Raw genomic sequence first — 15,737 nt, forward strand, 5'->3', positions numbered from 1 at the left:
ATAATTAATGATTTTGATCTAAAAAATCTGATTTTTTTTCAAATTAATTCAATTTCAAACGTAATTTGTAAACATAACCCGCTTTTATTGTATCAGAATGTTATTTTGTTAGAATGATATTCTGTAATTCTGTCAGAATGGTATACAACTATAAATATAATATTATAAAAACATATTATCAAGACCAATAATTTTTAATGAATACAAATTTTATATAAGACGAAGTTTAATAGTTTAGAATAAGTAAGTACATTCATTCTTAAAGAATACAACTATGAACATAAACTACATTCATTCTTGAAATCTCTTGCAAAAAAATATCGACATTCTTAACAGAATCCTCATTCACTTTCTTGTTTCGTTTCTAGATGTCTTGTGTATGTTTGACCTCTAAGCCACTTCAAAATATGCTAGCATTCTATGAGATTGACATTTTATGAGATTGGCATTCTGTCAGAATTGTATTGTATGAGAATGATTTTATACAAGGAGCCTTTCCCATCAGGTCTTCAAGCCATTCTTCAAGCCATTTCTATCACAAATTCATTGCCAAATATTTTGTAGTGATACACCCGTAACAACTACACATTAAACATATAACTAATTAACTATAATTCTATCAGAATACAGCAATAATATTCTTACAGAATAAACTATTCTTGCAGAATGGTTATGAATATTCTTAAAGAATTTGTATTATCAAGAATATACCCAACGAACAAAACATTGAGTCCTCCAGTGATCTTGAAAGGATGACAACAAGATGGTGCTCAATCTAGTTAGGAGCAACTTCAATTCATGTATACTAATTTATGTATAGAGCTCAAAAACAATGTTTCCTTATGTTAATCATATTTTTCTTATGTTAAATACATTTCTCAGATAGAATTATCAATGTCATGTATATGTTGGCTTGTTTAAGGCCATGGATAAATCAGACACACGATATAAAGGGTTTGCATGTATAGATTTAATAAAAGGAATTAGCTGCCTGCAATCCTCAAATGAGATGTCACCAACATAAAATGAAGGGTTACAAAACAGAAAAAGAAAAGAAACACTAAGCAAGTGATTAGTGTATTATGTATATGTGCATGAAAAAAAAATCAAGACTAGACCTTGACAGATTTATGATCAAGCTGAACAGCCTTCAGATAGTCCTCTTCAACTCTTGCCTAATCACTATACACAAGAAACCGTAATACACAAATACAAAGTTAGTCATTATTGGAAATTTACAGCAAAGCCTATCACTCCCTCCCTCCATCCCTTCCAAAATGAAGTTGTAGTTTGACTATTGATGTCAAACGTGGTCATCATCACTCCAAAACTGACATGACTTCTATACTTTTAGTAGCAATATTCATTTCAATTTGCATTTAGGAAGTATAGGTTTGACTGCGTGACTGTTTCTTACTATTGGAGTCGAACAACAAACCCTAAATGACACATAAAAACCTTTATATGAAGAAAGTATATGTGATACATACTTGCGCTTGCAATGACATAAAGCCCGATTCGTCCAATAAACGGGAACATCAGGGCACAAAGTGATCGCCTGGAAATTTGAAAAACCAAGAGGAAGAAAGCAGCATGTCATCAAATAGATCACGGTCACAAAATGATCGGGTTTAAAACAAATCCAATTGTAAGAATACCTCGTTATAAGCATCGATGGCGGCTCTCAACCGATTCTTCTTGAATAGAGGTTTCCATCTTGCTTAAGTTGTTCTGCTTGCATGGCCGCCGAACTCATGCCCTTCGCCATTACCGATCCTTCTGCGAGTGTAATTTTCTCTCCCTTCAAATCCTTGATTAAAGAAACGGATCGTGAAGGGCGAGAAGATAGAGCGAGAGAAAAAAGAAAAGAGCAGGGATTAGGGTTAGTGAGATGAAACAACGATTTAAAAAGGATATCTGTGATATTCATTTAATGATTTTCCAAATATACAACATTTATTTTTGGTTTATAAAGGTAAAATGACTAAGCTACCCCTTATTATTTAATTAATGATTTCTTTTTTCCTAAATTCTGATTGGAGCATTTAGGCACACAATATTTGCTAGAAACATTTGAACCTATCTCTATTTCTCTCTCTCTCTCTCTATATATATATATATATATATATATATATATATATATATATATATATATATATATATATATATATATATATATATTGTTGTAAATAATTGGTGGTGTTGTAAATAATTAGTGGATGACATAATAATTGGTGCATGGTAAATTTGTCAACATTTCTAACTAGTTACAATTATATGTTAGTAAAATTTGTAGTATAAATACCCCTCCATTGTAAAGAACGAAACACACCAAAAGTTATAAGAGATATAAATTTCATATTCTCTCTAAATATCATTTCTTCTCAATTAAAGTTCTTATCAAAGTTTACTAGTTTGGTTTGATTTATAGTTACTAATTACGCTTAATTCGTAACACGTTATCAGCACGAAAGCTCTAATCAAGGTTATTAAACAAGTGGAAAATCACATCTATCTTAATCAAGTTACATTATGTCCAACATTGCAAAGCTCGAGTTTGCAACACTTGAAGTTAGTGGGAAAAACTATGTGTCATGGATGATAGATGTAAAAATGCATCTTGAATCCATGGGTATCTCAAATACTATATATGAATTTAATAATTGCTTGACACAAGACAAAGCAAAAGCACAAGTTTTCCTTCGTAAGCATATTGATGAAATGTTGAGATTTGAATATCTTGATGTTACTGATCCAAGTATTCTCTGGAATCTTTTGAAAGAAAGATTTGATCATCAAAAGGAAGTTATACTTCCAAATGCTAGAGATGAATGGAGAACACTAAGGTTTCAAGACTTCAAGAAAGTAAATGAATACAACTCAACTTTGTTCAGAATATGTTCACAACTCAAGTATTGTGGACAAGAGGTTACTGATGAAGATACGTTGGAGAAAACTTACTCAACATTTCATGCAACAAACATTACTTTGATGCAACAATATCGGATGCAAAAGTTCACAAGATATTCTGAACTGAATGCATGTCTGCTCGTTGCAGAGCAAAACAATGAACTCTTAATGAAAAACCATGAATCTCGTCCAACGGGATCAGTAGCACTTGCTGAAGCAATATTGATGGTCATCGAAACAATACACGTGGACGAGGGAGAGGTCGTGGTCGAGGGCGAGGCCATGGCTATTTTAATCGAAACCAAAGCCATAATCAGAACCATAATTCTGGTCGTGGACAAGGTAATAATTGTGGTCGTGGCCAGAAAAGAAATAATTACCAATATTCACAAAGAAACAATGTCCACACACAAGATAAGGCCAAAGTGGCAAGGCATGACACTGGGACATCACAAAAATCTGATGGTTCATGTTATAGATGTGGTAGCACAGACCATTGGTCAAGGACCTGTCGCACACCTGCACATCTTTGTCAACTTTATCAAGAGTCCATTAAAGGAAAAGGAAAATAAGCAAACCTCATTGATAATGTTGAATTCACTCCACTAAATGTTGATGATTTCTGCAATGACATGGAAGACATAAACTAAAAAAAAAATCTATTATTGTTCTAGTAAAACTGTTTTTCCTTCGTTTGTTTTTCATGTAATGTCTTTCCTACAATAAATGAGCTTTCTTTTTAATAATAATTATGATTATGTTTATTCACTTATTATTCCTTTTATATGTGAAGTTTAATATGAGTCCAACTGGAGCACAAAAGATTGGAGATCTTTGTATAGCAGATAGTGGTAGTACACATACTATTCTGAAATCAAAGAAATATTTTTCAGAATTAGTACCAACAAAAACAATCATACATACAATATCAGGTCCTGCAGACTTGATAGAGGGAACCGGGAAAGCCCATTTTATATTACCAAATGGTACAAGCTTTTGTATAGAAAATGCCTTATTTTCTCCAAAGTCTAATAGAAACTTATTAAGTTTCAATGACATATATTTCAAAGGTTATGACACAAAAACTGTGACCATTGAAAATAAGAAATATATGTATATTATAGACAAAAACCATGTGCTTGAAAAACTACCAACACTTGATTCTGGTCTGCATTATACATATATACATATGATTGAATCAAATATGGTAGTAGAAGGAAAACATTGTGATCCTGGGACATTCAGTTTATGGCATGATAGGTTGGGCCACCCAGGATTAACAATGATGCGAAGGATAATTGAGAATACACACGGACATCCATTGAAGGACCAAAAGTTTCCTCAATCCAATAGCATAAAACCATGTGCATCTTGTTCCCTTGGAAAGTTAATTATAAAACATTCTCCAATGAAAGTTGAAAGGGAGTCACCTAGATTTTAGAAAGAATTCAAGGTGATATATGTAGACCGATTCACCCACCATCTGGACCATTTAGATACTTTATGGTCTTAATAGATGAATCCAGCAAATGGTCTCATGTTTGCCTATTATCAACTCGTAATATGGCATTTGCAAAGTTTCTTGCCCAAATTATTAAATTAAGGACACATTTCCCTGATTATACTATCAAAAGAGTGAGACTTGATAATGCTGGTGAATTTACTTCACAAGCATTTAATGACTATTGTATGTCTGTAGGAATTGTTGTTGAGCATCCAGTTGCTCATGTACACACACAAAATAGTTTAGCTGAATCACTGATTAAACGTCTCCAGCTAATAGCTAGACCATTGATAATGAGGACCAAACTTCCTGTTTCTGTTTGGGGCCATGCAATCTTACATGCTGGATCATTGATACGCATAAGACCAAGTTCATATCATGTATATTCTCCACTACAACTTGCTTTCGGTCAAGAGCCAAATATATCCCATTTGAGAATATTTGGGTGTGCAGTATATGTCCCTATTGCACCACCTCAACGGACAAAGATGGGTCCTCAAAGAAGGTTGGGAATATATGTTGGTTATGAGTCAATCTCTATTATAAGATATCTTGAACCATTAACAGGTGATCTTTTCACAGCACGCCTAGCAGATTGTCAATTTGATGAGGCAAATTTCCCATCATTAGGTGGAGAAAAGAAGATTCTGGAAAAGGATGTGTCATGGCATGAGCCTACTTTATCATATCTTGACCCTCGCACAAAGCAATGTGACATGGAAGTTCAAAAGATAATGCATTTCCAAGAAATGGAAAATCAATTACCTGATGCATTTACTGACACAAAAAGGGTGACTAAATCATATATACCAGCTATCAATGTTCCAGCTCGAATTGACATTCCACATGGACAATCTGATGATAAAGTCACTCAAGAGTCCAAAACACGCCTGAAGCGTGGAAGGCCATTTGGTTCTAAGGATAAGAACCCACGAAAAAGAAGAGGAGCAGAAAATGCACTAGATCACGATGAAAGTGTTCCTGGAGAAAAACGAATTATTCAAATTCCCCTAGGAAAGGAGGATGATGCATTAAATTATGGTCAGACAAATAGAATATGTGACCAAAATGAAGCTGACAATATAGGTGCAATATTTTCTTATTCAGTTGCATGTGATATTATGAATGATGATCCCGAACCACAATCTGTCATTGAATGTCAAAGAAGAAATGATTGGGCTAAATGGAAGGAAGCTATACAAGTTGAATTAAATTCTCTTAACAAGAGAAAAGTTTTTGGGAACATTATCCTCACACCTGAAGTTGTGAAACCATTAGGATATATATGGATCTTCGTACGAAAAAGAAATGAGAAAGACGAAATTATAAGATACAAGGTCAGGCTTGTTGCTCAAGGTTTCTCTCAAAGACCTGGAATTGATTATGAAGAAACTTATTCACCGGTAATGGATGCAACCACTTTCAGATATTTAATCAGCTTGGCAGTATCTAAAAATTTAGAGATGCGTCTTATGGATGTTACAGCTTACTTGTATGGATCACTTGATAGTGATATCTATATGAAAATTCCTGAAGGATTTAAAATGACTGAAGCGTTAAGTGCAAAACCCAAAGAAATGTATTCTATAAAATTACAAAGATCTTTGTATGGGTTAAAACAATCTGGGCGCATGTGGTACAATCGTTTAAGCGATTATTTGACAAGTAAAGGTTATAAAAATAACACTATTTGTCCATGTGTATTTATTAAGAAAACAACATCTGGATATGTGATCATAGCAGTCTATGTTGATGATCTAAACATCATTGGAACGAATAAAGAAATCCTTGAAGTGATTGAACTTTTAAAGAAAGAATTTGAAATGAAAGATCTTGGAAAAACCAAATATTGTCTTGGTTTACAGATTGAGCATATGCCTAACGGAATACTTGTGCATCAATCAAATTACACAGAAAGAGTCTTGAAACGTTTCAATATGGAAAATGCAAATCCTTTAAGCACTCTAATGGTTGTTAGATCATTAAATATTGACAAGGATCCATTTCGTCCATGCGAAGAAAATGAAGAAGTCCTTGGTTCAGAAGTACCATATCTAAATGCAATTGGAGCTCTTATGTATCTTACCAACTGTACTAGACCTGACATTTCTTTCGCTGTAAACTTGCTAGCAAGATTTAGTTCAGCCCCAACAAAAAGACATTCGAATGGAATCAAACATATTTTTCGATACCTTCGAGGAACTAGTGATTTAGGGTTATTTTACCCTAACAATTCAAAACAAGGCTTGATTGGTTATGCAGATGCAGGTTATTTGTCTGATCCTCATAAAGCTAGATCTCAAACTGGATATGTATTCATGAATGGAGGTACTGCAATTTCCTGGCGTTCTCAAAAGCAAACACTTGTTGCCACATCCTCAAATCATGCTGAAGTAATTGCACTAAATGAAGCTAGTAGAGAATGTACATGGTTAAGATCGATGACACAACTAGTTTTAACTTCATGTGGACTTGAAAATGATATATGTCCAACTTTAATTTATGAAGATAACTCAGCATGTGTCGCTCAAATGAAAGAGGGATATATCAAGAGCGACAGGACAAAACATATACCTCCAAAGTTTTTTTTAGTACACTCAAGAGCTTATAAAGAACCATCAAGTTGAAATCAAATATGTTCAATCCAGTAACAATGCAGCAGACCTTTTTACGAAGGCACTTCCTACTGCAATCTTCAGGAAACATGTCCATGGCATCGGAATGCGACATGTGCATAGAATATAATGTGACGGATGTCTAAATAAGGGGGAGTCAACAATACACTGCACTCTTTTTCCCTTCGCTAAAGTTTTTTTCCCACTGGGTTTTCTTTAGCAAGGTTTTTAATGACGCAGTACGTCAAAGTTGAATGCTAAAATGATGTCATCCAAGGGGGAGTGTTGTAAATAATTGGTGGTGTTGAAAATAATTGGTGGATGACATAATAATTGGTGCATGGTAAATTTGTCAACATTTCTAACTAGTTACAATTATATGTTAGTAAAATTTGTAGTATAAATACCCCTCCATTGTAAAGAATGAAACACACCAAAAGTTATAAGAGATAAATTTCATATTCTCTCTAAATATCATTTCTTCTCAATTAAAGTTCTTATCAAAGTTTACTAGTTTGGTTTGATTTATAGTTACATTAATTACGCTTAATTAATAACACACACACACACACACACACACATATATATATATATATATATATATATATATATATATATATATATATATGATTTAAAGTGATAATCGCCATCTATTTTACTTGTATTTTTATAAATAGGTAATTTTGTTTACCTCCTTTGTTTCTTAAGGAAAAACAATCAATATCAATAATAATAATAACCGTGAGCTATGTGTATTGATAAAATCTTAAGCAATACTATATCGTAATACGAAATATAACCGATATATAATAGATGTTATCGTTTGATCTGTTTAATTTTAATAATTGATAACTACCGTTATAAAATATATTTCGAATTATTTTTGAAAAAACGGGTATAAAACAAAAATGTCGTTTCACCACTTGGGTTCACATTTTAATGTATTTAGACCAAATACGTATTATATAGTTTGAGATTTTACGGCCGTTACAATTTTCGTTAAGATTATTTAGGAATAATCTTTTTATTTTTAACGTTTGTTTTAGCCATATTTATTAAGGGCTTTTTTTTAAATAATTTTTTTTTACACAAATACTATATACATATAATATTTGTCAAATATCCATGCATATAGCATATACTTGAATAATTATCTTTCACTTATTCTTAAAAGGTTACAATCGTTGACCAACGTAAATACAAATTTTATAATGATGTCAAGCAAGAAACGCGGGCGTTACAACCCCCACCTGCAATTGCTACTAGCTACAATCATGACAAAATAACTTTCTTTATTATATACAAGTATTATTCAATGTCCATTGAAGCGTCCTGCGTGGAAAAATTATTAGTCTACAACGTCGATAATGGGGCTCATCGTAATACAACCAGAAAACTTTAAGGAACCGACTACCTAAAGGGATGCCTTCGAGTAGTTAATATAATAGATTATTATTAATAAAATATCCTAAAATATGTTATAATAAATTAGGATTAGTAAAATATCCTAGAAAGTATTTAAGTTAGGATTGGTAAAATGTCTTAAAAAAGAAAGAAAAGTTTTTCTAAAAGAAAAATGATTCTTAATTAAAACAATCGAATAAAGCAGAAAACTATAAAAACCTGTGAATTCACCAACATTATGTTCACGTTTTCAAAATACATAAATTCTCAGGAAGATGAGTGTGGAGGATAGCTGTATTGAGGATGATGTTGTCAAGGAAGCTTGCTGGAGTTTATTTTTGTTTGTTTATTTTGTAGTTATGTTTAAGATGTGTGCTTGATCGACCAAACAACGTAACCCCGTATAAATTATAATGAATAAAAGTATTGTTTGTGTTATATTTCTGTGTATTGTTCAATATATCTATTTGCCTCGATCCATATCCTTACGTCACAACCCGACGTTTCCGCCGTCGGCCGAGGGTGTGACACATGAACTAAACTTTCAGCTTCACTTTTAGACTTTGCATTATAACATGATAAACATAATTCTATCAAGGCATCCCTTATATGAGGAGCTTGCAACCTAATTAATGGCTTTGATACTTTTTATTCGAGTCTCCCAACGCGTATTAGATAAAGATTTTACCGTTAAGTTAGGGACTTTATCAAGTAATATTGATCATCGTTAGGTTGAACTCGAAAATAATTCAAAAATGCATTGCAAAACTCCAAAAAAAAAAAGAAATAGCTTTAGAACAAGAATGAGCCATATCACTAACCATGAGGTTACGACTATGACAAACACATGGCATAAACAATGCTTTCAGATTAATTTCAAGTAATCGTTTTTGAACTCCTTGGTGTTTTCCTTCCATGTTAGAACCATTATCATAACCTTGTCCTCTTATATCATCAATATTAAGACCATATGATTTAATTGCATTTAATAACTTTATTAAAAAGTCCTAAACCTAATGTATTTTCTACCTTCAAAAGTTCTAAAGAAAATTCTTCAACTTTTATTTTATTATTAGACATATTCACACATCAAATAACTATAGTCATTTTGTTCTTGATGGCTAAATCAGGGGGTACAATCAAGGATAAAGGAAAAATATTTTGATTCTTTTATAATATTAATTATAGAATTTCTATCATTCTTAGATAAAATAGAAATTATTTCATTTTGAATTTTGTGCAGTAAATAATAAAGATGAGTATGATGATTTTCTATGTGTCTAACATGCTCTGGCATTACAACATCAAATTCTCCATCACCTGAATTTCTCCCAAAAAATTACCATTAGAATCCTGAAAAAGTTTTTCGTTACGACCTCGAAAAGCCAAATTGTATTTTGCCAAATATTTGATGACATCAATTATGTTTTTTAAAACATGACTCCAACATTCTTTTTCATTTATTTTATTTATTTATTTTTTTTTTGTAAATTATTATCAATCTTTTATTATTATCCAATCATGCTTTTAGTTCATCCCAAGAATCTATACAAAAAAAGATGTTGGAAACTATTTCATGTTCTTTAAGTCTATCAAATAGATGTTTACAATCATTAAATCCATTATTCGCTAAAGAAATATTATTAACATAATTATTAGGTTTAAACAATTTACAATAAAATAAAACACTCTATCAAACTTGTTTTGAGTAAATTAGCCATTTTCGGTCACTTGTCTCATTATTACTTAACTTTTTAGTATAAGAAGCATAATAAAATTGTCTAGATAGATTATCTTTAAGAAACACAAAATTTGATTATCTTAATGGCACATTTTCAATCAAAATATCTCTAAAGTTATTATCAAGATCATCCCAATTACTAGGATCATATATATCTAAAGGCATAATAAATTGGTCATTGTTACCATTTATGGAATTTTCATTTTCATTCTCAGTTGTAATATTAACATTTTCATGAGTGACATTAACATCTTTACATTAATAATTTCATCATCAATATTGATATTTTCATTTGAAACATTTTCATGTATGACTTTATCATCTAAAACATTTTCATATGTAACATTATCTTGTACATTAGAAGAATTTAACTTTTTTACAAACTTATTCATAGATCCTTTTTTAGCATCATTAAATTATTCAATTTTTTTTTGTTTTTCACTTCGAGATATATTTTGTAGGAGACATCTTTAACAAATAACAATCAAGATAATATATCAACATTCAATCACACAAATCCATAAAAATATAGATTAACAAAATAAAAGGAAAAGAGACTACCTGATGTGGCTGCTCAACAGTAACTTTGTCTTGGTTGTTTATATCCCCAATTGTTTGAGCCCAAAACAACAAGAAATCTAAAGATTAAAAAAATAGAGATTTCAAATTAAAACAAAATCATCTTTAAAATTCAGAAATTTTAAATTAAGCAAAATCACAAAAAATAGATTAATATTTTTTTTGAAAAGAGACTACCTTTAACATGCTTAGCTGCTCTCTTAGAATCTTAGTCTTGGCTGTTAATGATCCTTGAGCAGCCCAAAACAGAAATAAGAAATCTCAAATCTGAAGATAAAAAACAGTTAAAAAGATAAATCGAATTAAGCAATGCATCATACAAAAATCAAAATCACAAAATTTATTTCAATGAACAATGATTCATAACAAAATCGACATCATAGAAGTTTATTTAAGCTAAATCATATTCCATTGCAGATTCCTAATAAAACGAGTTCACATATTCAAAAATTAGACTTACACGGATAAAAACTTCCGATTCTGAGAAAGTACTATACTCTATTTCAAACTACAGACGAAATCACGAAAACAATTCAGAAAGATTGAAAGAGAATCAACTATTTCATAAAAATGAAATCAGAAATTAAAAGAGAAAGAATGAGCATTGTGTAATCGGCAAATTCAGAAAATCAAAATTCAGAAAAGTGGAGATTGAAGATTTGTCTAACTGATTAACTTGAACTAGAAATAGAAATAGAAGAAGGAGAATCGACAACTAACCGTTAGGGTGTTGGCATCGGAATAGATGAAGGATGGTGTTGTTTAGATTTTCTGTGGCGAGGCTGAAGAGAAGGCGAAGATTGAAGAAATTAAGTTGCAATTTGCGCCTTGGAAAAAGGAACTCGAAACGCAGTATGTCACTCCCACTTCTTAAATTTAGGTACCTGATAAGTGATAATATTAGGCCAAAAATAGCCCGTAAGGCTTAAAGAATATGAGATGTCACTAATATAGCCCCATAACAGATATAAATATGGGGCTCTCTAGCATTTGAGGGCCCGGGGCGATTGTCCAGCTTGTCCATGCCCATAGGCCGGCCTTTGATTCTCTGTAAAATAAAAATAGCCCCACTAAGCTGAAGTAGAAAGGATAAACAATGTCAAATCCATAGAGATCATGCGATCATATCTTATGTTTTAAATGGTGATAGTTTGAGAAAAATAAAAAACCAATAAAAAACCAAAGTACAATGCTTAATTAAACGATAGAATTTTTATGACTTCATAAAAAATAATAAAAATTACTAATGGTGTACCCGGGCCGACCCATCAGGTTAACACCGACTTGGTCACACCAGGACGACTTATAAGTAACAAAGCACAACTGTCTGACCCATCATATTATCATCGACCCGACCATAAGCGGCTCGACGAATGAACTACAAAGCACAACTGTTCAAACCAATTGACCTGCAGGGCAACACCAATGCACAACGAACAAAAGATGGAAATGAGACATATTGAGAAGTCACACAAGTACAAGATCCTGACAATAAAAAATATAGAGCAATATATACAACCTAGTTGCCTTTACCCGGTCAATGCAAGTTACCGGGTAAAACCTTGTATCAGGGAAACTAAAGATGCCTATAAAAGCCTTTGAAGGCACGATGATAAGGTAACATTTTTCTAAACATGGAGCTTTTGCAATTTATTCTCATGAAATTCAAACCGATAACTGATTTAGGCATCAGAGAGTAATACCGGAGTCCATCCCTCCGTATAACTTTCTAACCTAGTGTTCGTCTCTCTTTTACGACGTGTAATCTGGAGTGCTCATTAAAGGAGGTTATCACCAACCTTATATCACGTACGTCTGTACGTGAATTAGTAGCAACAATGACTTTAACTGTTGCAACCATAACTGAAAGCACAAACACCTTGAAATTAATGAATGGCTGAGAGGAACACAATCCCTTTTGATCTAAACTAGGTATGCTCGACATGAATTGACTTTGAAATTTGGTGTCTCATTTCTTAAGTGAACTTTCATAAAAAATACAATGAATATTCGAAAAATTAATATTATAAAATAATGCAAACACTACAAGAAAAAGAACCTCAAGCGAAGAAAAATGTCAGCAAGACATTCAACATGTTGTCGGGACAACCTATATATAGCATCAACATGGAGTCGTTCAAACTGCTTTTGTTTATTTTTCACTAAAAATTCCAGTCATAGTATGATTGAGTTGCCACTAAAGTGGTGCTGTAAGTTAAATTATAGCTAAGTATTGATCAGATATTATCTGGGATTCCAAGAGGCTAAGGAGTTTGGGTATTTATGCTATAAGGGAGGAGAGACGAAGAAGATTATCAAGGGGATAGGGTGCGATGGGGTGTGCTCCACGTCTTATTTAATAATAATAAATTATTAAAATAAATGAAAAAATAGTAAATATATATAATATATATGAAAAGGGCAAGTTACTCGGTCCTCACTTTAGACAGAACCAAAACCCTAATGAAATCTGCCATATGTGCATTTTTTGCACGTACAATATTAATTTTTGGAAAACAACCATAGAAAATAACATAAGGAGAGTTTGTTCTGTTTATCCAAAAAATCTCAATTAAATCCCCTAAACGTTTCGACAATTCCACTCTTTGTCCTTCATTTCTCTAAAAAATGATATATATTTGCTGGTGTCTAAAAGATAAAAAATAATTTCTTTTGAAAAAAATCATGTTTCAACCATTAGAATGAAATCCACTTTGAAGTCTCAATCATTAATTATGCAGATATATGATTCAAATCGCGCTTATCCATAATATATGCTTATGGACACCGACATTCTGCATGCTGTTTACAAAACAATTCAAGTAACAAAAGTTCTTGCTATCTATCATTCCTCATTGATACTAGTATCTACATGAATAACATTACACTCTTAGTGTCTTCTTGACCACAGATTAATTAAGTTACAAATAACTACAGGCTTCGAATTTCTGGTTAGATATTTTTGCAACGTACACGTGATAGTTAGAGTAAAACTTCACGTGATTGTTGGTAGAGAGAACAGATCTTCTCTTTCAACTTTTCAGCTTCTATTTGAAGATCGCCTTGCACCTGTTCAAGACAATATGATAATTGTTATCATTTCCATTCAATACTAGAATTGCAAATATGATATATATAGTATGCCTCATCCAAGTAGTAAATCTTGAAAGATGAGGCAGTTAATGTTACTAAATTACCAACTTCACTACTATAGTACACTCTTAACACGTTAAAGTGAATTTGTAAAATAGAAGGGAATGTACCTGAAGGTAAAGAGTGTTTAAGAACCGTTCTTCTCCAAGACACTTGGAGGTAGTTGCATTTAGCATAAAAATCCCATCTTCTTCCTCCTCTAAGTATTCCAAAACCATAGACAAGAAGGCAATCCCAGTGTTCTTATTCATATGAACATTTGAAGAAATCAACTGGATCACAACTTCTTTCTCATCAAGGACACACACAGACACAACGACTGAACATATTTTTTGAATTGTAGCTTCTTTAGGACATTGGTTTCTGATCTCTAGATGATCTCCCCGAATAAGATTGGTAGATGAGGAACAAGACAAAAGCCTGTCTTTTTTTCTTCTCAATGTCTCCACTTCCGTTTGTAGTTTAGGTAAGTATTTCAGCGCACATGATACGGTGCCAGGGATGCTCACCTTTTTCTGTTGCAAATGACAAGTGTATTTCCATTATAACAGGAAGTACTTAAAAATATTGGAAAAATCATACGATCACGAACATTTCCATCTTAAAAAAAACACGTAAGTGGTTTAAGTACCTTTTGATCACTTGACATGGGCAGCACTGAACGAAGAAATCCATACAAGTTATTAATCTTCTGACGACGATCTCTTTCATTTGTATTATGGTTGAGCTTTTTGGTGACCTTCATAGGATCACGAATACTGCAATTTACAGCTCCTTGAGAAGAAATGGAATTTTCTGGTGCAAAATCATACTGGATTTGATCATCTCTACGAATATCAAGAAGGGAATGATATGAATTTGTTTCAACATCTCTAGAAATATCATGGAAATCATGTTGAAGATTTTGGGCAAAGAGATCCTCCAAGGGCCATCCATAGGTTGGTGAAAACAAAGAAGGGGATACTGCCAGCATTTTTCTTTCTTTGTTCTGTATCTCAAGGATATTTCTTGTGTGCAGAAAGTTTGATGAAAAGGAGAGGATGATGGATTTTCGTATATATACAATGGTACTGTGAATTCTTTTTGCATTATAAAACTAGTTTCACATCATCTAGGAATCAAAGTTGTCCACAAATTATTAGAAGAATCGGTGTAAGTTAGATGAATAACAAATGCTGTTCTAAAAAAAGAAGAATCTGTGTAATGAAAGTATATATATATATATATATATATATATATATATATATATATATATATATATATATATATATATATATATATATATATATTTTCAAAAGAGTTTTGCAATTGGAAAAAATTATAGATCTAATATTAATTGATACTGTAAAAGGTTTAACATTTTGGGAAAAACCAATATTCTAGTTAGAATACAAAAAATAATACTATTTAACTTTTTTAACCAATCAAATTAACCTCTAAATGTATGGGGTGTTTGGAATTGAATATTTAAAACAACTTCTTACCTTTTTGCAAACCATAATAAGCTCTAAGTTTCTTAATTTTAAAATACAATAAGCTAATAAGTAATCTCAATTTTCCGATTTAAGGAGTATAGTGCATAGAAACAGTTAAGTAGTACTTATAACCATATTTCCCAAAATAAAAAGCTCAAGGCTAAGGTAATTAACGAACAATATGTGTAATCTTCATTAGTAATTAATAAATTTCTTCATTTTGAATCCTAACCTTTAGCTCATTTTTTTTTTCAGTTTTTTTCTCAGAATAAAATATTAGCATTAATTTGCATATAATATTTGTAGATTTAAGGCTATTTTACAAAAAATCTAGCTGTATTAGATTCTTGTTTTAG

General features: G+C 31.9%; 1 protein-coding gene and 1 long non-coding RNA gene across 3 annotated transcripts; both read right to left on the reverse strand.

Annotated features, from left to right (window-relative positions):
• Positions 1 to 311: 311 nt before the first annotated feature.
• LOC145117136 (uncharacterized) lies at positions 312 to 11,852 on the reverse strand. Of its 2 annotated transcripts, none has more exons than XR_013712509.1 (7): positions 11,474 to 11,852; positions 10,931 to 11,020; positions 10,736 to 10,812; positions 1,659 to 1,810; positions 1,491 to 1,558; positions 1,119 to 1,182; positions 312 to 581 (listed from the first exon to the last, which is right to left on the reverse strand). It is a non-coding gene; the product is annotated as an uncharacterized LOC145117136 (long non-coding RNA). The 2 variants fall into 2 exon arrangements; XR_013712510.1 differs by lacking the exon at positions 11,474 to 11,852 and adding an exon at positions 11,214 to 11,265.
• Positions 11,853 to 13,410: 1,558 nt separating this feature from the next.
• Positions 13,411 to 15,090, reverse strand: LOC145116357 (transcription factor ORG2-like). The gene is made up of 3 exons (XM_079052695.1): positions 14,538 to 15,090; positions 14,017 to 14,421; positions 13,411 to 13,822 (listed from the first exon to the last, which is right to left on the reverse strand). The coding sequence occupies exons 1-3, from the start codon at positions 14,877 to 14,879 to the stop codon at positions 13,736 to 13,738; spliced, it is 834 nt and encodes a 277-aa protein (XP_078908821.1). The 5' UTR covers positions 14,880 to 15,090; the 3' UTR covers positions 13,411 to 13,735.
• Between the last annotated feature and the right edge of the window lie 647 nt (positions 15,091 to 15,737).

This window comes from Lactuca virosa, chromosome 5, assembly GCF_052849685.1.
Source record: "Lactuca virosa cultivar CGN04683 chromosome 5, Lactuca_virosa_CGN04683_v6, whole genome shotgun sequence".
NCBI classification, from domain to species: Eukaryota; Viridiplantae; Streptophyta; class Magnoliopsida; order Asterales; family Asteraceae; genus Lactuca; species Lactuca virosa.